The sequence below is a fragment of the Heloderma suspectum genome, chromosome 2, assembly GCF_057233095.1.
Source record: "Heloderma suspectum isolate Gila_16-S chromosome 2, 16-S_ref, whole genome shotgun sequence".
Classification (NCBI taxonomy): domain Eukaryota; kingdom Metazoa; phylum Chordata; class Lepidosauria; order Squamata; family Helodermatidae; genus Heloderma; species Heloderma suspectum.
The window spans coordinates 29,214,437-29,240,986 of record NC_139459.1 but is presented as its reverse complement, the minus strand read 5'-3'; the positions used below and the strand labels follow the sequence as shown (position 1 = coordinate 29,240,986).

The following is a 26,550-nucleotide window of genomic DNA, read 5'->3' as shown; positions in this document are numbered from 1 at the left end:
AATTGTGCCTTTGATGATAAAAGCATGAAATTTGGCACACCTTTAGACCATACCATATTGAATATGTTTTGCTTATAGGGCCATCTCAGATTTGCCCTGCAACAAAATTGGCAGCCATTTTGAAATATGGCCACCAATCGCCACTACAATTCCTCAAATTTTGGAGAATCATGCATATTTTAGGGTTTATGAGAGCTGATTTATTTTTATTATAACTTTAGAAGTGTACAAAAAGCCAAATAGGAGTTAATAACACAAATATTAAGGTTCTGTAATAGAATGTAGACCTATGTTGTTCTTTTAAAGCTAGGCATTGGGAAAAAATAACTTAAAAAATAACAGAATGCTTGCTGTTGATTTCACATAAATACAATGTTGTCATTACCAGGCCTACAACACTACATTCTTATTTTTTAAGTAAAATACACTTGGATACTGTTGAACATCCCCCCCACACACAGACACACACACATCTTATTAGTCAGTACAAGTGTGCCACAAAGACAAAGAACACTATCCTGTAGAGCAGCCTTGTGTGCTCTACATCCTTTCTTGCAGCCACATCGTATAAGTTCCCTCCAAGCTTTTGTAGGGTTGTTTAGCATATTTCCCATCCACCCCCCTCTTTCTTCTTCCACCCCTTATCACTCAACAAGGGAAGCTGTGGTGTTGCAATCATCATTTGGGCTCAGCATTGACCAACCTGGTTGACAGCCCTTTTGATATGCTGAATGTGTAGGAGGTAGACTGTCACTTCTTCCACCTTTCTGTGTGAACACCTGCTTCCTTGCATCATTAACATGTTCTTCGCTGTAGTCATATAGCAAAACTACAAATCTCTCCAGTGGTTTCAGCCATTCTTCTACTGTCTGCTGTCTTGGCCTATCAGCCAAGGTACAGAATGCTGAAGTAATAGCTCCATATGCATTCCAGGTGTCCCATGCAGTCCTTTTGCCGCTGCCTCCAAAAAAGGACACAGCATCACACCCAATAATTGCATGGAACATTGGCAAGGTGATACATAGATCAGGACCCAGGGCTCTTGCTAACTCATGAGCAGCAAGGAATCAGAAGTTCTTCCCAACTCCAAATGCCACCCATAATTAATTAACATTCAGACGCTGTGCAGATGTTATGGCCAGAACTACAACATTGGTGTCAACAGTGCATATTAGGGCTTTTATTATACCCTTGTTGTACAGCATCACTTAAGCGGAGTAGGATGTGAGTTTGTGCCTCTTCATGTGAGCACAGAGCCAGTCCAAGACATCCTGATGATTTACCCATAGCACATTGGCCTTGTTTGTAGTAATCACCTGTTTGTTAGTGTCAGTGCCTGCTAGCATCATTGCCAAGAAGGAGAACAACTCAGTCTTGTTATCAACACGGAGAAACTCTTGCCAGATTTTTGGGACTGGATGTGACAGCTTGACAGGTTTCCGAACACCTTTTCCCCTTTTGCTGTATGTGTCACTCTTCAAGCGTTCAGGCCTATACTCATCCTAGATGATGTCTAATTTTGTTACTTACTGAAGCTGCGATTTGAGATATGGAAGGAAAACATCAGTGGCATAATCCTGGAATGTTTTTGCAAGCACTGATCGCAGCATGTTGACGATGGCAACACCATCAAGAGTGGTCACTAGCACTATAGGATTAGAGACATTTTCTTTCACAGGTGTGAGCTCATCCAAACAGTGCAACAAATCAGACTTTGTTCCTGTTCTCAGACTCCCCATCTTTGACAGTGCAGGGGGATAGGCTTGATTCTCATGGCGAAAGAAGTCATCCAGATCACCATTGCAGATCTTTGATGCAATGTAAAGTCTAGAGAAGAGTGAGTGGTCATTATTTAGGGATATCAGCTGTAGCTGTTACTTGACTTTTCTCTAACTGGAGGATGGCTGAAGATATGGAGGTTGTTGCATTTGATAGGATCTGTGATAGGTGTGTCTTGGTTGACAAGCCTCTCACTGACATATGTTTCATATTGGGCAACTCAATCTTGAGTAGTGTGTCTGCCACTGCTGGATCTACAATGTTTCTACTGTCAAGAACAATAAGATCACAGCTGTTTTCACAAAATGGGTTTCCCATATCTTGTATAGCGTGAGTGAGAGACTTAACAGATTTTGCAAATGCCATCTGTGAGTGCTTTTTGGCCTCATGGTGATGCTCACCTGTGTCCCATCTCTTATTACTTGAACTCTCAAATTCTTCAGTTAAGCAGGTCATCTCAGGACCAGACGCCATCCATTTACACAGAGCTGCGAGGTTTTCTGTTAGGCCTACAGCCCCACCATCACCTTTTACAGATGCATTATTCTGCTTGTGGGCCTGGTCAATGGCAATAGCAGAGAAGGCATGTTTTGACTTTTTTGTGACAAATTTCCCTCTCATGAATTCTTCATAGATGTTACAGTGGCGCTTTTTAAGTGAAACCATATCACGTCAGTGGACAGGGATCCATCTTGGATAGTGGGTATAGTCCAGAGCAAAGAACCAGGGAACATTCTTGGGCAGGGCCTCAGTATAGAGCTGGAAGTCTCCCTCTCACGTCGCTCTTACATAAGTCATCAAGACAAGCTCCAACTGTAGAATGATATAGCACAATTGGAACTGGGAACATACATTACTTCTTTCATTGCACCAGTCTTCCAGCGACAAGAAGTGGCTTCTGAGTCTTGGCTGTCCTCATTGTAGGCCTAATGGAGAAGTACATAGAGACTACTGGCTGTGATTTGATGAGCTCTACAGGTGCGTGTCACATGGGACGCTTGTATAAATGAATCAGCTTTTCCTGCTGTGGTAAGACCAGCCTGAATAAGTGCTCCAGTCAACCCGCTTTCATCCAAAAGATCTCCAAGTACCTTGAGAACTGTCATCTCAATATAGAGCCCACCAAACATTACAAATTATAAGCAATTATTTATAATGTCAGAATAACATTATAAATAAGGTTATATTACTTATTTTTCTTAACTCCATTTTGTGTGTGCATGTTCCTGTGCTTGTGCGTATGAGTTTGTATGGTGGATGTCTGCACATGTATTTACACACCAAATTCAAGCAAAATCACATTCATTTTGACCTGCGGAGCATCAGACATACAATTGGGCAGATTGAAAATGGTTCTTAGGAGGCCATTTTGGAAAATGTCCTCCATTGCTGTTAGTAGAGAAATCTGCGATGGCCCTATAACCTAAAATCTTCGTGAGAATACGTCCTACCTGTGCTCCAAGTCTCAGTGCTTTATCATCAAAAGCACAATTTGGCCAAATATTGCACCTGTCTGCTGGACTACTTGTGCAGTGAGGTTTTCCTGTTTCTCCTCCCCCGTCCCCTCCCAGAGCATCTTGTAGGGGTCTGGGGCCCCTCAAGAAAAGCTTGAGACATGGAAAGTAGGAATTAAAATCTGGTAGAGGCAGCTTATGAAAGTGGAAAGTGCTCTGTAACATTTGGATACAGCCCATTATGTTTAATAAAGCAAGCCATTTAGGATTGTTGAAAGAAACAATTCTCATTTTCAAACTTCTGTTCAACTTGATATCCCTGACTCTCCCAATCAGCCCCATAATGTGTTGAGCTACTAACAAAGTATTTAAATATATGTTTAAGTTCATTTGAAGCAGCAAACCAAATCACGTACAAAGCATTCCAGCTGATCCCCTAAAGCAGCAGGTGGGCAACAAATGCCCTCTATCCTCTTGTGCTGCCCCACTGGAAAAAACAAACCAGACCCTTGGATTTGGCCTATCTTGATTTTTAAGATAAATTTGGCCTTTCTAAGGGTCCATAATGTTTGTTGCCAAATTTTGGTGTTAAACCGCATATTTGTTTTACCACCACTGTGCAGCTCAGTTTGGTAGCAGCAGTTGAGTGGCCCATAGGGGGATTGGGGCGGGGGGGGGGGTAAAAAGTGGGCCCTGCCCCCCTGAAGTTTCTTCACCCCTGTCCTAAAGGATCAGGTTTGCACTCTGGGGTGCTTATTGATCCAGCATTTAAAGTGTTGGTTTTAACCTTTAAAGCCTTTAAGTGCTTGGGACCAGGTTACCTGAAAGATTAGCTTTGCCCATATATACTTCCCTGAACCTTACGTTTTTCTTCAGAGGACCTGATATGTGCCCACCAAATTGAGGCAAGGTGGGTCGCTACTAGGGAGAGGACCATCTTGGCGGCGGCATCCCTGATGTAGTATATCCTCCCCATAGAAGCTTGCCTGGTACCATTTTCATGATAGTTTGGGTGCCAGATGAAGACTTCTTTTTTAAAAAATTACCCAGGCCTTTTAAACAACAAGCATTTAAAAAATCTAGGTTCTCACTGTGTAAGATCTGTCTTATTTTGTAAACTGAGCTTTTATTTGTAAATTGTGATTTATTTGATGGCATATGATGGGGCATTTATTTCAGTTACTTCTGTCAGGTCCAGTATCTTGTTGTAAATGTTTTAGCCCATTTAATTGTTTTGAATGTTAGAGATTTTATATTATGTTTTTATTATCTTGTATTATGATATGTATTTTTTGTGAACCTCCAGGGGCAGTATAGAAATAAATAAATAAATAAATAAATCATTATTATTTTAATACTGCAGTTTAGTGTTTGTTTTTAATTGGCTTATATTTTGCTTCTTGTCTTGTAAACCAGTCAGGGAACATAATATTGATAGGTGACCATATAAGTCGAGTACTATTCATATAAATCATAGTTGTAGTAATAAAATGAAATAAATAGTAATAAAAGCACTAAGAGCTTTTACAAGATAAAGAAGCAAGCTTAAGGTGTAGCATTTTTCAGTTAAGGCTGGTATAAAAAACTTGCTTAATTTTTGTGTTGTGTTCTGGCCTTCATTTGTGATTCTACTCCCCTAGTATCCTACCCATCTTCTCAGAAGGAGTAAGTTGTAAAGGTTGTTTTAAAGCAGTTAATTATTAAGGAAATTAGTCAAAATTGCCCCAGGACCTACTCTTCAGAGTACTGGATATCTGGAAATTAGGGCACTGTACAACAGGGGTACAGAAGCTCTTTCAGCCCAAGGGCCAAATTCAGTTTTGGAGAACCTCCGGGGGACCATCCCAGTGATGGCTGAGGCAAAAAAGATGGGGCCAAAATTCAAAAGATATCAGCATAGTATAACTTAAAGTTCTTACTGTCAGTTACTAAGGCTTAGGAGAGGCATTTCAACCTTTTAGAATGGAAGCATACTGTAAAGCCAGGAAGCCACCAAACGATTGACAGTCAGAGGAAGGGGGTGTGGCCATGTGGTGAACCCTGGAGGGCCTGAGGATCCCCATCCCAGTGTACAAGGTGCTTTACAGTACATTTGAAAGAGATGGCAGGATAGAGGTAATTATGGGATGGGAGTTTGGTTTTTACCATTTTTTAACATATAAAATTATAGATGGTAAACCCATAGGAAGACTTTGATTTTTGAACAATATAAAGCAGAGAAAACCTGGTAGAGAAAGAGCCCTAGCTATAAGTACTTGCTTGTTTGTACTTTCTTGCCACCCATGATGAGCATAAGCTTGTTCATGCCTTCAGTTCAAGAACATAAGGCCTTGTTTCTGTGAAAGAGATTAGTACACCTACTCTCTGTCTAGCGTAATGGTATAAAATAACAAGAATTAATTAAATGAAAGGTTCTCTCATTGTAGGTGGGCAATAGAGTGGGTTTTTCTTTGAAGTTCAGTCTGAAGGAGCTTCCTGTTCTGTGGGTAGCAGATAATAATTTACAAAGTAGCAGTTTCTCAAAAACATTATTATAAATAAACCTTTTGTTCCAATGTTGTGCAAATCATCTCATATAGGCTTATTATTGAAAGGTGACCAGCAAATACAGCAAAATTGCTCCTTCCCTCTTCACCCCCTGCATTTAATATCTTAGAGAGAGATTTTAATTGCTTCAAAGCACATCAGAGTGAGTTACTTTCTCAGGGCCAAATTAGAAGAGAAATTAGATGCATCTTTGCAATTAACATGGATGTTTTAAACAATGCAAATATCATGTGCCCCCTCCCAGCAGCTGCTAAGTTTTGAGTTTGCAACAGGTGAAGAGGGTGAGTTCAACCCTTTTCTCACCTGTCGCAGTAATGACACAAATCACTCTCTTGAAACTACTATTTGCATCCAGGGGAAATCTCCCTTGGGCACCAGTGGATCCCTGCCCCCTGGACTACTATTTGCTTTAAAAAAAAACATATGCACATTAAATGCAAAGGCAATTAATACCATGTCTGGTTTGGCCCTCAGTATAGCACAGAAAACAAGAAATTTAATAAACTATTTTTGTTTATAGCCTCCGAATGACTGGTATATATAAAGAGCAAGGTGGTCTATTGTGTCATACTAGCTGCTTAATATTTCCCATAATTGAGATTTCTTTGCTAGAGCAAATAAAATATGTAAGGGTTATACTACCATTGCCTAATTTAGACAGATGGGCAGGCAATGATAGCAGCATGCATTACTCACTTTCAGATTTGGGGACAATAACTTGTATTGTGTAACAGTATCCTAGGTTGCACATAATGCTAACCCATGGTTTATTTAACCCATGGTTAGTTGACCTACCCAGGGTTTGTCTAGCAGATGATCAAACAAAAGCATTGTTTGTTTTCTCAATCCCTGGGTTATTTGTTTCCCTCTCCTTTGCCCATTCCCTCCCTGTATCCCACATGCCTTTGTGGTGCTGTAGTACTGGCATGTGGAGCAGCTGGTTTTTTTACAACTCTTTCCCACTGCCTCTGCAGCCTGGCGAAACAACCCATGGTTCTGAGTTTGCATGTAACTATAAGCTATGGTTTAAACAACCCAGAGTTCACAACCCAACAACAAACCATGAGTTCTCTTTCAACAACCCATACCATGGTTTAGCATTATGTGTAAACCTCCTTCCCCAAAATGCTCCATGGTTACTTCTCACATTACTCTGGAAAGTCATTTGTATTAGAGATCTATGAGACCTTTGTAGATGTTAGATTTGATGAGGAGGCCTGAACACAAATGTGGAGGTGGAATCATGCCCACCATGTCCCTGTTCTGGTGGCTTGCTCAGGGGTGGACAGATGGTAGCTTTGGATCTACTGGTAGATGTCTGGCTGTTTTGCAAGGGTGTCTTATGCTTAAAAGCAACAAATGAAAAAGGCTCCTCCACCCCAAATTAGGTTGCTGAAATGAAGAATGCTTGTGTGTTTGCATGTGTGTGTAGTGGTGGGGACCAAGAGTGGGTTTATGGATGAAAGAACTGTGAACTCACTTGGTACTCAGAACAAATTCCTGGCTTAGTATGTGCTCAGCAATACCCTGCTCCTTAATTCTAAGTCTATATCTGGCCCCTAAGCCACTATTTTTCATTTGAGTCCCATTGTTGGCACTTGCGCTTCTATCAAAAAACAAAGGAGATCTTTTAAGCGTGAAGTGTGCTTACCCTGCTCTTGCCTAACATTTTTACACTGAATGTATTTGCATAGGAATACAATCTGCATATTCTTGTTTTTTGTGGTGTACAGATTGCATGGATCAGGACTTTGTCCATTGTGTTATATGCGTGGAGGCCCCAGTGCAAACATGGCATCCAATGTGCAAATGTTATGAAGGGCAGAATGGAGAAACATACTCCTTCTCCCTCTCAGATACAGTGGATCCATAGAGTAATGGAGAGTTTGTGTGAGAACTGTAGTGATAAGCTTACTTTAGAAAATGCATGACTTCTGGAAGCACATTGGGAGCTCTGTGCTATTCTCATGTCCCCAGCATTGCCATGCAGTTTATTCTCTTTGTGAACATTTCAGGGGAATTAGAAGCAGCAAATAGCTCCTTTCTTTTACTATGGCATCTTCCCATATATGGGCCATTTGTATCTTTGTAGACACAAATTATTAAACAAGAATAATAAGGGAGGAGGAAGAAGAGTTTTTAATACAAACAGATAATAGAACCATTAGGGTTGTTCCATAAACCTATGTTTTATGTGCATGCAGTGCATGGATTCCTGTAAGTCCAGTGACAAACTCACCACTCTTTCCCTTTGCCTTTCTTTGCAGATGATCACTGTGAACGCTTCATTATTTCCTAGTTCAGTTACCAATTCCTTGATAGCAGTTGGAAATGATGGCCTTCAGGAGAGGGATAGGATGGTTCGAGCCTGTATTGCTATTATCTGTGAACTAGGTAAGAGTCTCAGAGAGAATTATAGTTAAGTACCATGGCAATCTAAGAATTCTTTAGAAATTTACTAAATAATCTAATGCGAAAATATGCTTGTATACTGTAAGTGCCATGTAAGAAAACAATAGGCATTATGTGGAATCGAAATAGCAGATGAATGTAAGAGCAAAGGAATGATCTTGCTCAATGAGACCAAAGGTTTCTCTGTTCCAGCATTTCCTTTTCAGCAGTGGCCAACCAGTGGCAAGGTCAGAACATGGAAGGATTGAGATACTGTGGTTTTAATGTTCTATATATTTTAAATTGTTTTATTGTGTGTTGTTTGGTTTTAATTTTTGTGAACCGCCCAGAGAGCTTCGGCTATTGGGCGGTATAGAAATGAAATGAAATAAATAAATAAATAAAATACTCCTCTCCTGTTATTTCTCCCTGTTGTCCGGTAATCAGTGGTCTGGTGCTTCTGAACACAGAGGTTCCATGGTTTAGCTCAGGCGTGGGGAATCTCTTTCAGCCTGAATTCCATTTCTGAGAACCTCTCAGGGGCCACGTTCCAGTGATGGTGGGCCAAAAGCCAAAGGCAAAAAGGGTGGGGCCAGAATACTCAAAATACCAGCATATTGTAGCTTAAAGCTCTTACTGTCAGTAACTAAGCCTTAATTTAATCGAATTAACTAACCCTTAATTTCAAGCTTTTAGAATGGGGAAAAAGCTGTGCATAAGCTGGGAAACCACCAAACGACTGGTGGTTGAGGGAAAAGGGTAAGGGAGATAGCAAGGGCTGTGGCCACCTGGGGAACCCCAGGAGGTTGGATTGGGACCCTGGGGGACCAGAATGGGACCTCAGGCCTGAGGTTCCCCAGGATTGGTTTAGCTGTTCTCAGTAACAACCATTAATAGAGTAACCTTCTTGACTGTATTTATTCCTTTTTATACCATTCCTTTTATACTGTATTTATACCATCTATGCTAGTTGCTATTACAACATCCTGTGACTATATTTTATTTATTTCTTACATTTCTATACAGCCCAGTAGCCAAAACTCACTGGGCAGTTCACAAAAAAATTGCATGATGCAATTATGCATCTCTTAAACTACTTTTGGCTTTATTTTCCAACTGTTTTCATTGTTTATTTGCATTTAGACCCTGCTGATATAGCTCCATAGAGTCCTGGCGGTGGCTTATTTATTTATTAATTAGATTTATTAGTCACCTATCTGGCCGGCTACCCGGCCACTCTAGGCAGTGTACAATACAAATAACACAAAATACAACACATTTATATAATCAACTAAACAAAACAACATTGCTCCAAAAAAACGCAAACCCACCCCAAACGTCCCCCTGAACAGCCAGGTTTTCAAAGCCCGGCAGAAGCCCATCAGAGAGGGAGCATGGCGGAGGTGACTAGGGAGGGAATTCCACAGAGTGGGGGCTACCACAGAAAAGGCCCTCTCCCTAGTCCTCATCCGCCTAGCTGTCCTGGTTGATGGGACAGACAGAAGGCCGTCCAAGGCTGATCTTGTTGAGCGGCATCCCTGGTGTTGCTGGAGGCTCTCCTTAAGATAGACTGGACCGGAACCATATAGGATTTTAAAGGTCAACGCCCATACCTTGAATTGGGCCCGGAAAACAACTGGTAACCAGTGCAGTGCCTGCAGCACTGGAATGATGTGGCCTCTTCAACGGCTGCCTTTAATCAGGCGAGCCACTGCTTTCTGCACCAGCTGCAACTTCCGAACCGTCTTCAAGGGTAACCCCAAATAGAGCGCATCATAGTAGTCTAGGAGAGAGGAGACCAGAGCATGAACTACTGAGGGGAACAGATGGTTAGGGAGGTAGGGGCACAGCTGCTGTATCAGATGGAGTTGGTAGAGCACTGCTCGGCTCATGGCTGACACCTGAGCCTCCATGGACAGCTGGGAGTCTAAAATGACCCCCAGGCTGCAGACCTGGTCCTTGAGGGCAGCTGCACCCCATTCAACACCAGGTCAGCATCCCCCAACCTCCCCTAGTCTCCCACCAAAAGTACTTTGGTTTTGTTGGGGTTCGGTTTCAGCTTATTCCTTCCCATCCAGCCACTCACTGACTCCAGACACTTGGACAGGGTTTCTACAGCTTGGTGAGGATTTATATGAGAGATAGAGTTGCATGTCATCTGCATATTGGTGACACTACACCCCAAACCTCCTTGTGATAGCCCCCAGTGGCTTCACATAGATGTTAAGGGGAGAGGATGGAACCCTGTGGCACCCCGCAAGTGAGTAGCCAAGGGTCTGAAGTCTCCTCCCCCAGAGCTACCCTCTGGTACCTGCCAGAGAGGAAGGAACAGAACCACCGTAATATGATGTCCCCTATGCCCAACTGCTCCAGGCAGTCCAGGAGGATATTGTGGTCGACGGTATCAAAAGCCTCTGAGAGATCGAGGAGAATAAGTAAGGAGCATTCGCCCCTATCCAGAGCCCTCCCCATACCATCCACCAAGGTGACCAAGGCCGTTTCTGGCCCATGCCCAGGCCTGAAGCCCAATTGAAATGGATCCAGATAATTGGCTTCTTCTAAGTGTGCCTGCAACTGCTACACCACCACCCACTCAATCACCTTGCCCCAAAACAGCAGATTTGAGACCAGGCAAAAGTTGTTCAGGTCTTGGGGATCCAAAGGGGGCTTCTTTAAGAGTGGTCTTATCACCACCTCCTTGAGGGATGATGGCATCACTCCCTCCTCGAGGGAGGCATTCTCCACCACCTTGATCTCTACCTGAGTCTCTCCCTGCAATTCATAATGAGCCAAGATGGGCAAGGATTGAGTAAGGAGGTGGTCGGCCTTAAAGATGAAAGCATCTTCTCCACTTCATCAGAAGGAAGAAGCTGGAACCGATCCCACACAACTGGTCTGTTACTGGCCGCCCCTTGCTCACTAACTGTATCCACAGCACACAGAATAGCACTCCTGATCCGGTCGATTTTATGTACAAACTCATCACAGGAGGCCTTAGAATGCTTCATTGGTTCCGGAACAACTGGACTGACCGGGTTCCGGACCACTTGGAACAGCCTCCTGGCTTCTAACAAATAAATTATCTATTGACTAAGGGCAGAATCTTGTCGATTGCACCCTTGCTACTCAGATGTCCCTGAACTTGGGGGCTTCTGAGATTCCTATGCCCTGCTGGGCTGAAACTGACAGGGCAGGAGGAGCGGTGGAGGCATTCTTTGTCTCCTCATCCTCTGCTCTTTGATTTCTTCACTAGATGGACTTTTTAGCCCTTCTAGCAAGGGTTCTTTGGAGTAAGAGAAGTAAGGAGGCTGGAGGAGGCCCAGCATAAATCACATCCTGGCTTCTCTGATCCCTTCCCACCAGAACACCCCCTCTCCAAGGTTGATTTTCCAACCTCAGAGAGGCAGCTGATGCAGTTCTCTCCACACCAGCTGTGAGGGATAGGGCTTGGAAGCAGATTTCTGACTCCCCTTCCAAGGTTGGTGCGCTGTCTTCGACATCAGCGGGGGGAATCCGAGCCATCCTATGGTCCCTGGGCTGCTCACCCATGGACCATAGGATTGCTGTCCCTGTACGTGTAAGCAGTCTTTTGCTATGTATATCTAGTGCAATATACCTTAGATATATTTATATAAACTTAGAAACATTTAGGAAATTTAGACGATCTGTTCATCTTAAAAAATGGAATTCACAATATATGTAAATTTTAAATAGAAAGTTTTAAACGAAACTGTTAGTTTTTTATTGATATTTATATGAAATGTAACATATACATCTGAATTAAATTTTAGTGTTTCTGAAAATGTAGGTGGTGATGTGAAATTTTAATTAACTGATTAATTCTCCTCTTTCAGCAATTCAAAATCCAGAAGTAGTTGCTCTTCGGGGTGGTCTAAGTACTATTTTGAAAAATGTGATTGATTGTCAGTTAAGCCGAATAAATGAAGCTCTCATAACAACAGTCTTGCATCTTCTCAATCATCCAAAGACTCGACAGTATGTGCGAGCAGATGTGGAATTAGAGGTAGGAACTTCATTTTCTTCTCTGATCTTACTGTATGCATGTTTGCTCATTTTGAGTCATGAAGAAATTTTCAAGCATTTGACCCCTGCCAAATACTAGCAAATACGTAACTTCATGCTACCTGGTTAGCATTATATGCCTAGTGGATGAGTTGACAATTGAGAAACTTATTTAAGGAAATAGTTTGCACATTTAACATGGTACAAGAAATTAATACAAATATTTACAGGGAAAGCAATAACTGCATAAGAGAGTTTTGGAATGTTGTCTTTTAATAACAAGATATGTCTTGTTAATACTTAAACACTATACTTGAATCATATTTACATATATAGACCTACCCATTTATAAATATGCAGCTATTTAAATAAATTTAAGTCTGGAGGCAAAATGGTTCATAACAAAAATGAAAGAATATTACAACTTCCGAGAGAGGTGGATATTCCTATGATAAAAATGCAAATCTATGCTTTTATCTTTCTCTAATTTTCTGTTGGGAGTGTTTGTCTAATAAAATGTACTATGGTTAAAAGTGGAAGCTCGATACAAGATTGTCAGTTTGATGTATATCTGTGGACAATGAGACTGACACGGTTTGCTCGGAGGCCAGAGATAGACATTCCAGTATTGGTCCTTTTCTGTGTTTTCCCCTTTGCTCAGAATTAAATAAAAAATAAGTAGCTAGGTGGATGGGTTAAATGTAGGGAAACCATTGTAGTATGGTACAGCTGGCCAGCAGCATGTTTCAAAAGTGGACAGAGTAAGTGCATTATGTTATCCATACTGTTTATGTTATGTATGTGTTCATGTTAGTTGAACACATCCTTCTTTAGGCCCTAGATTAGCTGTACTTTGTCCCAGTTCTGTTAACACATAAAGATTGTTGATGGGCAAAAATACAAGATCTCTAAAAAGAGAGAGAGAGAGAGAGTGTATTTTCCCAAAAAAACCTTTGAAGTGGATAGTAATAAAGATGGAATGGTGGTACTGGGAATTACTCCAATCTTTTGTTTCCTTATTGTAGCGGATTTTAGCTCCATATACCGACTTTCACTACAGGCACAATCCAGACACTGCAGAAGGACAGATGAAGTAAGTATAATCACCATTAGTCACAACTTAGTAACAGTGGGGTTTAAGGTACTCATTTTGTTCTGGGCAAGGGCTTTTATAAACTCCACTGTTCCCAAACTTGAGAGTGTGTTCTCAACAGTGATACATTTTTTAATGGACAATAAAACATGACTAACTCAGTGTAACTTCCGTATCTTTGTATAATGTTGTTTTATAACAGAGAGGACCGAGAAGCACGGCTATCTGCTAGTAAAATGGGAATTGTTGCGGCGTTTCGGTCATGGGCAGGTAAGGCCTTTGTTCTAACTTTGACATGTATGTTAATAAGTGGAATAATGCTATGCTCTGGAGAGTGGAAAAAGCAGAACTTGCTACTGGGTACAAAAGAAGCCATCTTGGCTATCTCTCTTTTTTAAGACAATCTGTCACTTTTATGGCTGCAGAGATAGGCTTGAAAGAGTGTGGGAAATGTCCGGTGAAACCTCCAAGGGTGCAATCCTATGGACTGCACCCTCACTACTCAGAAGTCCCCAAACTTGGAGATTTCCGAGATTCCTATGCCCTGCCGGGCTGAAGCCAACACAGCTGGAGGAGCGGTGGAGGTGAACTTTGCCTCTTTCTCCTCTGATCTTTGGTGTGTGTTGGGGGGGGTGTTGTTTTTTTGCTTTTTTTTGGCTAGATGGGTTTTTTTTTTCGCTAGACAAGGGCACTTTGGAGGGAGAGGGAAGGAGGCTGGAGGAGGCTCAAGATAAATCGTATCCTGGCCCCTGTGGTCTCCTCCCGTCCTTGCCCAACAGAATGCCCCTTTTTCCCTTCTCCAAGGTTGGTTTTTCAACCTTGGAGAGGCAGCCAGTGCCGTTTTCTCCACACTGGCTGCAATTGGGCAGATCTCCAACACTCCCTTCTGAGGTTGGAGTGCTGTCTCCAACCTCAGAGGGGATAATCTGAGCCAGGAGTACTCTCTAAAACCAAAGGTAAATAACTTCTTTTTATGAAATAAAGCTGAGTTCAGCATGCAGTATTAAATTCCATTCTTGCACAGTGTAACAGTAAAATATACATAGCATTGCCTGCCTCACTTGAACAATACTAGATCCCTTTTCCAAATAAATAATGGTGGGGATCACATGGTTATGGTAGGGGCCAAATGTGACCAGGACCCAAGCATAATTTTGTGGGGGGAGCAGTATATACTTGTAATACAGGCCCCCTCCTACACACATACCACTATCCCATCCTATTCATACTATCATGGGAGCCATGACAGAAAAGTTTCTGTTCTATTCTGAAATTGATTTCTGCGTTTCTGAAATTACATCATGATCTGCACTGAGCCTTTTCTACCATACCTCAGACACACACATCCCTTTCGGAGATTATTTTGTTTAAACCTGTTGACTAGTATTTTGTAACATTTGGGTTCATCCTAATGAAGGTTGATTCTGCTGATAATTTGATTGGCTTTTATTCTGACAGAGTAACATGAGTGTCAACATTTTATAAATAGGCCAATTCACTTTAAATCTTTATTTTTTATTTTCTGTCTCTAATTATTATGGAGCTTTGTTCTTCCTGCCCATGCAGAAGGGATTCTGGGACTGATAATTTTTGAGACAGCATGTCTCATATAAGGAAGCACAAATCCCTCTGTCAGACTGCAAGTCCTAATTTAACTGCCCACATACACCCTTTCAGTTCTGGAGAAGGGTCAGTTCAGAATTTTGCTTGTTCTGCATGATATACAATTTAGCCTCACTTCCCCACCCCCACATCTGGGTAATGGGATTGCAGCCTGGGCTGCCCACTGCCCCCACCATAGCTCTGTGCCCTGGTAAAGTGTATCTTTCTCTTCCTCGTTCCCCATACTTGGGCCCTGAATGTGACAAGAGCTGAAGTTTTACGGTTGTTAAACAAATTAAAGATTAATACATAGTCTGGTGTGAATGCTATATTCACAAGACCTGTTAAAGAATTCAAATGTGAAACTGTAGACTTTTTAACAAATGATTATTATTAATTGTTAAGAAAATGTATACCCTGCCATATCAGTTTAGCCCTCAGGACAGCATACATCAAATGAAAACCAGAAAATAAAACAGCAGGGTAGCAAAGTTGAATCAATCAAGTTTAAATTGGCAGAAAAATAACAAACACACCAATACAATAAAACCAACTTGGAAAACATTTAAAAGGCCTTGGAAAATAAACAGAGCTTTAGCTGGTGCTGAAAAGACAGAGTATACCAGGCAAGTCTCCCTGGGGAGAGCAGATGAGGTGCCACAATAGAAAAGGGGCCCTCCCCAGTCACCACATGCCTAATGCCAGAAAGCTGGGGGACCTTTGATAGCCATTTTAGTGTCAGACAGAAATGGGGAGCGTCTAGAATAACCCAGTGGAAAAGAGAGAACATGCCTCAGCATGTAGAAAATAAAAGTTTTATTCTTCAAAGTCGGCCAACATGTTTCTTCCCTGTGGCATATATTTGTCAGATTTCTGAAAAGATGTCTTGACTAGCCACAGGATGTATTCTTCAAGACATCTTTTCAGATATCTTTGCAGGCTTTTTATAAATTTAACTCCTGAAGAAGGCTAAGAAATATATACCACAGGGCTGAAACAGTAGGCTACTTTTGTAGCTATTTTAGTGCTTGGGCAAATAAATGTGGAAGAAGGCTGTATATGCAAGTTATTGCTGAAATTTGCCTTGTTGCTGGAAGAAGGTGATCAGCATAACACCAATTTCAAAAAAGATCTAGAACGAGACAGGAAATTAGAGGCCTGTTAGCCTGTGATCTGTTTCAGATGAATGGGGAAAAAAGCTTTATTAAAGCTAGGATTATTAAATATACAGAAGAAAACCCCTTGCAGAGGAAGAATTGGTATCAAACATCAATGCCACCTCACCAATTTTTTAGAATTCTTTGACAGTTACTACACACACATCAATGGCATGATCTGATAATCATTATGAACTTGGGCTTCATTAAGCCAATAACTAAGTGGAGTTAAAACATGACAAAAGAGCAGATAATATATTAACAACATAAACTACCAAGAGTATAAAACAAGACCAGGCAAGTCTCCATGGGGAGACTGGAAGGCCTGTCAAAACAGGAAGATTATTTGGGGGTTGTATTTTCTTAAATCCAGACAGAGACCCTCTTGCTTGAGTTATACCATTGTGCTGTTCCCATGATAAAGAAACACATTTTGCTCATGGTCATATGAATCCTGTAAAATTTGTGCTGGATTATTTTGGGACCATTTTGTGTAATTAACTATTCATTGCAGAAGTTTTGCATTATTTATTTATTTATTAGATTTATAAGGTGCCCATTTGGCCAGCTACCCAGCCACTCTAGGCATTTAATAATGTCAGTGTGGCTAGGAACAAAGCCACAAAGATATTAATATGTGATCAGTGGGTATTTGCAAAATAGTAAATCTCTAATGTTAACCTTATGTAATTATGCACTTCATTTTGTTTTCAGGCATTATTAGTTTATGCAAACCTGGAAATTCTGGGATCCAATCTCTTATCGGGGTACTGTGTATACCTAACATGGAAATACGGGTACGCGTTTTACTTTTACAAGAAGAAGTGTGTGACTTGTATTCTCCTTCATGGGTGGTACTCTGTTTGTGTGCTGCTGTGGGACTCAATGAATTAATTCAGTTTTTATAAATCGCTTTTAGTTTTATCTATTGTATAATAGACTTCAAAAATTTAGATGCAGTTTTCTCTAGTATGGGCATGTTGCCTCCATACAGAGGAATTACCCTAACATTCAACAGAGCCTGGTTCCCCTCTTTCCTCTCTTTGACACACATGTGCTGAGCACACCAGGCCCTTATGCAGATTGGGAAGTTCCCCATCCTCCCATCCAGTGCTCCCTCTCAGCCTGGTGCAAGTTATTTGAGGCTGGAGTGTATAACTTTCACACACATCCATATTCCTGTAATGGCCTGTTGTGCTGAATGTGTGCATGTGCTGAGAGGAAAATGGGTCTGTTGAGCTCAATGATGATGTTTCCATATGGGCACTGTACCTGCACAAGAATGGGTGATACCTTTTGTTTTGTTTCAGGAAAAATGGAGCCTGAAATCTACTCTTTATTAACTCTTCCATGGATATTTTAATTGCTCTAAACATTTTAAAAAATATTTCTGAAGATTTGAGAATTAGGACGAAAGATGAACAATCCTAAAAGTTGTGGCCAATATTTTTTTCAGTATTTTAGTTGCTCTTCACTTATTTTTAAAATTTGACTACTAGCTTCAGTATAGATACTTATATCTCTGCTGATTGTTGTAATCCTATTCCTTTTTGTGTTTATAGCGAGGACTGCTTGAAGTTCTTTATGATATATTTCGCCTTCCTCTTCCTGTTGTGACAGATGAATTTATAGAAGCACTTCTCAGTGTAGGTTAGTAATGAACTTTCAGGGGAACAGTGTTTTACTTGATTAATTGTGACAACTGATCAGGTGCATTTCTATATCCACTGCTTCAGATCATAGTGGGCTTATGCCTGAGCATCTGACTGCAGAATTGCAGCAATTAGAAGCAATTTCTCAGTGTTATCTTGAAGGATGATTTTAGATGCTGTTTTGTTTTGTTTTTTTCCAAGCTAGACTTACTATGACATGCATGTGTAAGTGGAGTCCTCTGGTTTTTACAGCTTGCTTATTCTGCTCCTAACCCTTTTTGTTACATCCCAAACCCCACCCTTCCTTAACAATAGGCAGTATCCAATGGGGTGCTGTGCACCTGCCAATTCCATTCTGCAAGCAAGACCAACCACTTGTACAACGGAGATTAGCACTTCTGGGAGCAACCGGAAACAAAAGGAAATGCTTATTTCTGGAACAGGGCCACAGAAAGGAGTTCTGCTGACCTGTCCCAATCCAAAAATAAGCATTTCTGCTCATTTTGGGGTTTCCTATAGGAAGTGTTAAATCTCAGTTGTGCAAGTGGTGGATCTTCCTTGCGCACTGGAATCTGTGGGAGGGGCTGCTTGTGCAATGGCCCTGTAGGATACTGCCCAGAAAGTTACACAACATTCTTTGGATTGTAAACATTGCTTTTATTTATACTAATTACACTCTGCAAAACTTTTTCATATATCAAACTTCTAAGAATATTTGTACTTCATGCGTTCATGTTGTCCTTTTCCTCCTGTCCTGCATTGTTCAGTCACACAGGTGCACTGCTGATGTGTAAAGTGCAACAATGAAACATAGAAACAATAATAAAAACCTAGTGAAATTAAAGTTGACAAGGAGCAGTGTTGCAGACCAACCCTAACATTTTCACTTGATGGTTTTCTTCTTGTAGATCCAAGCAGGTTTCAAGACAGTTGGAGACTTTCTGATGGCTTTGTAGCTGCAGAAGCTAAAGTTATATTACCTCACCGAGCCAGATCCAGGTACTGATTTATCACCAAAAGAGTAATCCAGAACAAAAGAAATAACTTAAAATATGAAAAGTTTCAGTACGTCACCAAAGCTGGTGTTTTATACCAAACTGTTACACATTTTAAAATCTGTTTGGGGTGTGTGTGTGCGTATTTAAATCTGCTGGATGTGCTACTGGTGGTCATTCTTTTTGGTTGTGTTGTGCTGTATCATGCACATTGCATTGCCTCTATATCGCTTGATTCAAAAGAGTAGTGCTATCTCCACCTCAGTTTGGTAACATGAGAGAAGAAGAACTAAAAGATTGGTGCTGATCTTGGTTTTTGTTGCATATTTATCTAGGCCTGACCTCATGGACAATTACTTGGCACTGGTTCTCTCTGCTTTCATTAGGAATGGACTCTTGGAAGTAAGTTCAGATTTTAATTTAAAAGCTGAATAGTTGACCTGTAAAGCAAGATCTGTGAGATGGCTACAATAGAATTTTACTTCTTAATTACTTTAGGGCCTAGTAGAGGTAATCACAAGCAGTGATGACCATGTATCCGTCAGAGCAACAATATTACTGGGAGAACTTTTGCATATGGTAAGAGACTTCGTTTCACTTATTTGTTGTTCTTTTCCTCAAAAGTCATTAGGGCTGACCAAGGATGGGAGACAAGAAAATTATTTTAAAAGGACTGTTTTGTCTTAGGGGAGAATGCAGTTGCCTCCATATACACAATTCTCTGGGTCCTCACAATGTGCTTTTGAGTTAGTAAAAGAGGCAGCAGGTTATCAAAGGAGTTTTCAGCTCCTCCTTTCTGTTACGCTCTAAAACCTGTTGCCTGGCTTAGGTCTGTGTAATTTGCATAAGGATCGTTCCTCCTCAGTCCTGTCCTCTGTAGACCTTCAGTGCATTGCTGGTGATCTAGGATTATTAGATGGAAACAGAGGTAGAGCTGAATGCCATCTACATATTTATGGCATTTCAGCCCAAACCACCTGCTGACCTTCCCTAGCAGTTTTATATAAACATTGAAGAGTATAAGGGACCGTTTGGAATCTTGCAGCACCCCATAAGCCATTGGCCATGGGATAAAGCAGATGTCCCCAGCACCATTTTATGACACCATTCACGCAGGAAGTACTGGAATCTCAGTACCACTGCGCCTCCTGTGCCCAACTCAGACAGCCAATTAGGGTGGCCAGGTGCAATAAAGGACTGAACTCCTGTGCTGTTAATAGTTGTGTAGAAAAAAGGAACTTTGACAGGTGTGGCTTACATAACAAGCTATGCCTGTTGAAATTCCCTCTTCTAAAGAACTATTAAGGTTGCAAGAGTTACCCTATCTGCTTTTGCATCTGGCTACCCTGTGATCTCCCCTTCAGGGATCACTGCCTGGTTGTGGCAAAGGGGCTTGCGTAACTCAGTGAAGCCATAAGCTATGCCGTGCAGGGCCACGCAAGACAGACAGGTCATGGTGGAGAGTTCTGACAAAATGTGGTCCACTGGAGAAGGAAATGGCTCCAGTATTCTTGCCAAGAAAACCCCATGGAACGTATCACAAGGCTAAAAAATATGAAGCTGGAAGATGAACCCCTCATGTCGGAAGGTGTCCAATATACTACTGGGGAAGAGCAGAGGGAATTTCCAAGTAGCGCCAGAAAGAGTGAAGCGGCTGGGCCAAAGCCGAAAGGACACTCAGCTGTGGATGTGTCTGGTGGTGAAAAGGAAATCCGACGCTGTAAAGAACAATATTGTTTAGGAACCTGGAATGTCAAATCAATGAATCAAGGTAAGCTGGAGGTGGTCAAACATGAGATGGCAAGATTGAACATCGACATCTTGGGAATCAGCAAACTAAAATGGACAGGCATGGGCGAATTTAATTCAGGTGACCATCATATCTACTATTGTGGGCAAGAATCCCTTAGAAGAAATGGAGTAGCACTCATAGTCAACAAAAGGGTGGGAAAAGCAGTACTGGGGTACAATCTTAAAAACGATAGAATGATCTCAGTACAAATCCAAGGCAAACCATTCAACATCACAGTAATTCAAGTCTGTGCCCCAACCACTGATGCCGAAGAAGCTGAGGTTGATCGGTTCTATGAAGACCTACAACACCTTCTAGAACTAACACCAAAAAAAGATGTCCTCTTCATCATAGGGGATTGGAATGCTAAAGTAGGAAGTCAAGAAATCACCGGGATAACAGGCAAGCATGGCCTTGGTGTACAAAATGAAGCAGGACAAAGGCTAATAGAGTTTTGCCAAGAGAACACGCTGATCATACCAAACACTCTTTTCCAACAGCACAAGAGACGACTCTACACATGGACATCACCAGATGGTCAATATCGAAATCAGATTGATTATGTCCTTTGCAGCCAAAGATGGAGAAGCTCTATACAGTCAGTCAAAACAAGACCTGGAGCTGACTGTGGCTCAGATCATGAGCTTCTTGTTGCAAAATTTCGGCTTAAATTGAAGAATGTAGGGAAAACCACTAAACCATTCAGGTATGACCTAATCATATCCCTGATGAATATACAGTGGAGGTGAGGAATAGATTTCAGGGATTAGACCTGATAGACAGAGTGCCTGAGGAACTATGGACGGAGGTCCATAACATTGTTCAGGAGGCAGCAACTCAATCCATCCCAAAGAAAAAGAAATGCAAGAAAGCCAAGTGGCTGTCTGATGAGGCTTTACAAGTAGCTGAGGAAAGAAGGGAAGTGAAAAGCCAGGGAGAAAGGGGAAGATTCATCCAACTGAATGCAGAGTTCCAGAGAATAGCAAGGAGAGACAAGAAGGCCTTCTTAAATGAACAATGCAAAGAAATCGAGGAAAACAACAGAATGGGAAAGACTAGAGATCTCTTCAAGAAAATCGGAGATCTCAAGGGAACGTTTTGTGCAAAGACGGGCATGATAAAGGACAAAGAAGACAGGAACCTAACAGAAGCAGATGAGATGAAGAAGAGGTGGCAAGAATACACAGAAGAACTATACAGGAAAGATCTGAATGTCCCTGATAGCCATGATAGTGCGGTCACTGAACTTGAGCCGGACATCCTAGAGAGTGAAGTCAAGTGGGCCTTAGGAAGCATTACTAACAACAAAGCTAGCAGACATGACAGTATTCCAGCTGAGCTATTTAAGATCCTAAAAGATGATGCTGTTAAAGTGCTGCACTCAATATGCCAACCAATTTGGAACACTCAACAATGGCCGCAAGACTGGAAAAAGGTCAGTTGACATTCCCATTCCAAAGAAGGGAAACGCCAAAGAGTGTTCAAACTACCACACAATTGCGCTCATTTCACATGCCAGCAAGGTGATGCTCAAAATCCTAAAAGCTAGGCTTCAGCAGTATGTGAACCGAGAACCGGAAGTACAAGCGGGGTTTCGAAGAGGCAGAGGAACTAGAGATCAAATCGCCAACATTCGCTGGATCATGGAGAAAGCCAGAGAATTCCAGAAAAACATCTATTTCTGCTTCATTGACTACGCTAAAGCCTTTGATTGTGTGGATCACAACAAACTGTGGCAAATTCTGAAAGTGATGGGAGTACCAGACCACCTTACCTGTCTCCTGAGAAACCTGTACGAGGGTCAAGAAGCAACAGTCAGAACCAGACATGGAACAACCGATTGGTTCAAAATTGGGAAAGGAGTACAACAAGGCTGTATATTGTCGCCCTGCTTATTTAATTTATATGCAGAGTACATCATGAGAAACGCCGGGTTGGATGAATCATAGCTCAGAATTAAGATTGCCGGGAGAATGATCAACAACCTCAGATACGCAGACGATACCACCCTAATGGCAGAAAGCGAAGAGGATCTCAAGAGTCTCTTGTTGAGGGTGAAAGAGGAGAGTGCCAAAGCTGGTTTGAAACTCAACATTAAAAAAACTCAGATCGTGGCATCTGGCCCCAATCACTTCCTGGCATATATATATATATATATATATTCATTCATTCATTCATTTCATTTCATTTCATTTCATTTCTATACTGCCCAATAGCCGAAGCTCTCTGGGCGGTTCACAAAAACTAAAACCAAACAACACACAATAAAACAATTTAAAATATATAGAACATTAAAACCACAATATAACAATACAACCACAATAAAACCTAGCAGCAGTACAGGAGTTTAAAATACAGATTTAAAACAGCAAAGATAAAAAGTTAGAAAGCTAAAATGCCTGGGAAAATAAAAAGGTCTTCACCTGGCGCCGAAAGGAGTACAATGTAGGCGCCAGGCGAACCTCACTAGGGAGCTCATTCCAGAGCCGGGGTGCCACAACAGAAAAAGCCCTCCTCCTAGTAGCCACCCGCCTCACTTCCTTTGGCAGGGGCTCACGGAGAAGGGCTGCTGCTGATGATCTTAAGGTCCGGGCAGGCACATATGGGAGGAGGCGATCCTTCAGGTAACCTGGCCCCAAGCCGTTAAGGGCTTTGAATGTTAACACCAGCACTTTGAATCGGGCCCGGAAATGGACTGGCAGCCAGTGCAGCTGGAAAAGTACTGGCGTAATATGAGCTCGCAGGCCAGTCCCTGTTAACAATCTTGCTGCCCTATTTTGGACCAGCTGAAGTTTCCGGACCGTTTTCAAAGGCAGCCCCACGTATAACGCATTGCAGTAATCCAGATGAGAAGTTATCAGAGCATGGATAACTGTAGCTAGGCTATCTCTGTCCAGATAAGGGCGTAGTTGGTATACCAGCCTAAGCTGATAAAAAGTGCTCCGTGCCACTGAGTTCACCTGTGCCTCAAGTGACAGTTCTGGATCCAAGAGCACCCCCAAACTATGAACCTGATCCTTTAGGGGGAGTGCAACCCCCTCCAGAACAGGTTGATTATCACCTAGCCGGGCAGACGAACCACCCACTAACAGTACCTCCGTCTTGTCTGGATTGAGTTTCAGTTTATTGGCCCTCATCCAGTCCATTACTGTGCCTAGGCACTGGTTCAGAACAGCCACTGCCTCACCTGGTTTTGATGAGAAAGAGAGGTAGAGCTGGGTGTCATCCGCATATTGATGGCACCTCAGCCCACACCTCCGGATAACCTCCCCCAGCGGTTTCATGTAGATGTTAAACAGCATGGGGGATAAAATAGAGCCCTGTGGAACCCCATGGCACAATTGCCATGGCACAGAGCAATAATCCCCCAGCACCACCTTCTGGAATCGGCCATCCAAGTAGGAGCGGAACCACTGTAGTGCAGTGCCTCCAACTCCCAACCCAGACAACCTATCCAGAAGGATACCATGGTCGATGGTATCGAAAGCCGCTGAGAGGTCCAGGAGAATCAACAGGGTCGCACTCCCCCTGTCCCTCTCCCGGCAGAGGTCATCCCACAGGGCGACCAAGGCAGTTTCCGTTCCAAAACCAGGCCTGAAGCCCGATTGAAATGGATCTAGATAATCCGTTTCATTCAAGAGTGCCTGGAGCTGTCCTACAACCACCCGCTCAAGCACCTTGCCCAGGAAGGGGATGTTGGCCACTGGCCTATAATTGTTAACATCCTCTCGGTCCAGGTTAGGCTTTTTCAGGAGTGGTCTAATTACTGCCTCTTTTAAAGCAGCAGGCACCACTCCCTCTCTCAAGGAGGAATTTACAACCTCCTGGACCCAGCCGGACAACCCCTCCTTGTTTGATTTAATAAGCCATGAAGGGCAAGGGTCAAGCACACAAGTGGTCGATCGGACTTGGCCAAGCACCTTGTCCGCATCCTCAGGCCTCAGTAACTGAAACTCATCCAATAAAACTGGACCAGACGGTGCTCTGAACGCCTCTACCAATGGAACTGCATTAATCGTGCTGTCCAATTCATGACGAATCTGAGCGACTTTATCCTCAAAGTGCCGCGCAAACCCGTCACAGCGTGCTACCGAGGGTTCCACCGTCTCTCTCCCTGGCCCAGAATGTAACAGGCCGCGAACCACTCGGAAAAGCTCCGCCGGGCGACACTGAGAAGATGCAATGCTGGTGGAAAAGAACTGCCTCTTTGCCACCCTCACCGCCACAGAGTAGGCTCGATAGTGGGCTCTTACCTGTGTTCAGTCAGACTCAGCACAAGTTTTCCTCCACCTGCGTTCTAGCCGTCTCCCCTCTTGCTTCATTGCCCTCAGCTCAGGTGTATACCAAAGAGCTGGCCGGGCTCTGCTCAGAGGGAGAGGGCGCTTGGGCGCGATCGTGTCAACCGCCCGAGTCATCTCTGCATTCCACAGAGCGACCTGGGCTTCGACAGGAGCACCAGCCATACCAGCAGGAAAATCCCCCAGAGCCCTCTGGAATCCATCGGAATCCATTAATCTCCGGGGGCGGACCATTTTAATAGGTCCCCCACCCTTGCAGAGGGGAAAGGCCGCCAGAAGTCTAAACCTCAGCAGGAAGTGATCTGACCATGACAAAGGGACAGATGTTAATTCCTCTACTTTCAGATCACCATCCTCCTGCCCAGTCGAGAAAACCAGATCAAGCGTGTGTCCTTTTATATGCGTTGGGCCGATGACATGTTGGGACAGCCCCATGGTTGTCATGGCGGCCATGAAGTCCTGAGCCGCCCCGGATACAGCAGCCTCGGCATGGAAGTTGAGATCCCCCAGGACCATCATCCTGGGGGTCCTCAACACCAAGTCCGAGACCACCTCCGTCAGCTCAGGCAGGGAGTCCGATGGGCAGCGGGGTGGGCGGTACACCAACAGAATCCCTAATCTGTCCCGGGTACCCAACACAAGGTACAGACACTCAAGATCTGCACTCGAATGAGCAGGAAGCCTGGAGAGGGAGATTGAATTCCTATAGACCACGGCAACCCTCCCTCCCCGACCCTCAAGTCGGTGTTGGTGCTGCACCGAGTACCCAGGAGGGCACAGCTGGGAGAGAGTGACCCCTCCCAGTTCCCCCACCCAGGTCTCAGTAATACATGCCAGGTCAGCCCACTCATCCACAATCAAATCATGGATGAGGGAGGTCTTATTTTGGGCCGACCTGGCATTCAGCAGCAGCACCACCAGACCCGAGGGCAGACTGGTAAGGCTGCCAGGAACCATCAGGTTGGGGGAAGAACCAGAAGAGGGGACAGCTGTAAGGTGTCTAGCCCCTCTTCTCCTCAGCTGGCCTGTTAACCCCCCAACGCCATACCTCCCCCTGCCCGTGACCACAGTTATGGTGGCACCTCCCCCACCCCCTGAGTTGTCCAATAGTCCTCCCAGGCACATATTAAAATATTAAGATATAAAATATACAACAGTTTAAAAGAATATAAAAGAGATAAAAGAGAACAGCAGCTAAGAAGGAGCAGATAGTCCACGTTTGCCCCCTCCCCTGGTCTCTAAAGCTGCTGCCCTCTGCTGCTGCTGCTATTTGCTGCTGGTGTTGTGGCTGCTGGTGTCTCTGGAGAAGCAGGTGGGTAGATCTTGCAACTCCAAGTGCGACGCTAAGTGCGCACTTAGCGTCGCACTTGGCGCGACGCCAAGGCGCACGCCAAGGCGCTGCCTCTGGCAGCCCCGCCTTAAGTACCTGTGGCGGGGGCAGAAGCAGGCTCAGGCTCAGGATCCACCTGGTGCAGCTGCTGGCTGGTCCTCCTTCCCCAGGCTCCTTCCCGAGCAGCCTCTGGCAGCCCCGCCTTAAGTACCTGTGGCGGGGGCAGAAGCAGGCTCAGGCTCAGGATCCACCTGGTGCAGCTGCTGGCTGGTCCTCCTTCCCCAGGCTCCTTCCCGAGCAGCCTCTGGCAGCCCCGCCTTAAGTACCTGTGGCGGGGGCAGAAGCAGGCTCAGGCTCAGGATCCACCTGGTGCAGCTGCTGGCTGGTCCTCCTTCCCCAGGCTCCTTATAGAAGGAGAAGAAATGGAAGCAGTGACA

The 26,550-nt window shown here is 43.3% G+C and overlaps 1 protein-coding gene across 7 annotated transcripts in view; it reads left to right on the top strand.

The window, feature by feature from the left end:
- RICTOR (RPTOR independent companion of MTOR complex 2) overlaps positions 1 to 26,550 on the top strand; it is a 108,119-nt gene that overhangs the window by 39,754 nt on the left and 41,815 nt on the right. For 4 of the 7 annotated variants that reach the window (XM_084833105.1, XM_084833106.1, XM_084833104.1 and 1 more), the window contains 9 exons: positions 8,048 to 8,174; positions 12,026 to 12,195; positions 13,220 to 13,287; positions 13,490 to 13,557; positions 16,761 to 16,843; positions 17,609 to 17,696; positions 18,607 to 18,697; positions 19,029 to 19,095; positions 19,192 to 19,272. In XM_084833105.1, the coding sequence (XP_084689231.1) occupies positions 8,048 to 8,174; positions 12,026 to 12,195; positions 13,220 to 13,287; positions 13,490 to 13,557; positions 16,761 to 16,843; positions 17,609 to 17,696; positions 18,607 to 18,697; positions 19,029 to 19,095; positions 19,192 to 19,272 (843 nt within the window). The other 3 variants (XM_084833108.1, XM_084833107.1, XM_084833110.1) reach the window with 3 other exon arrangements.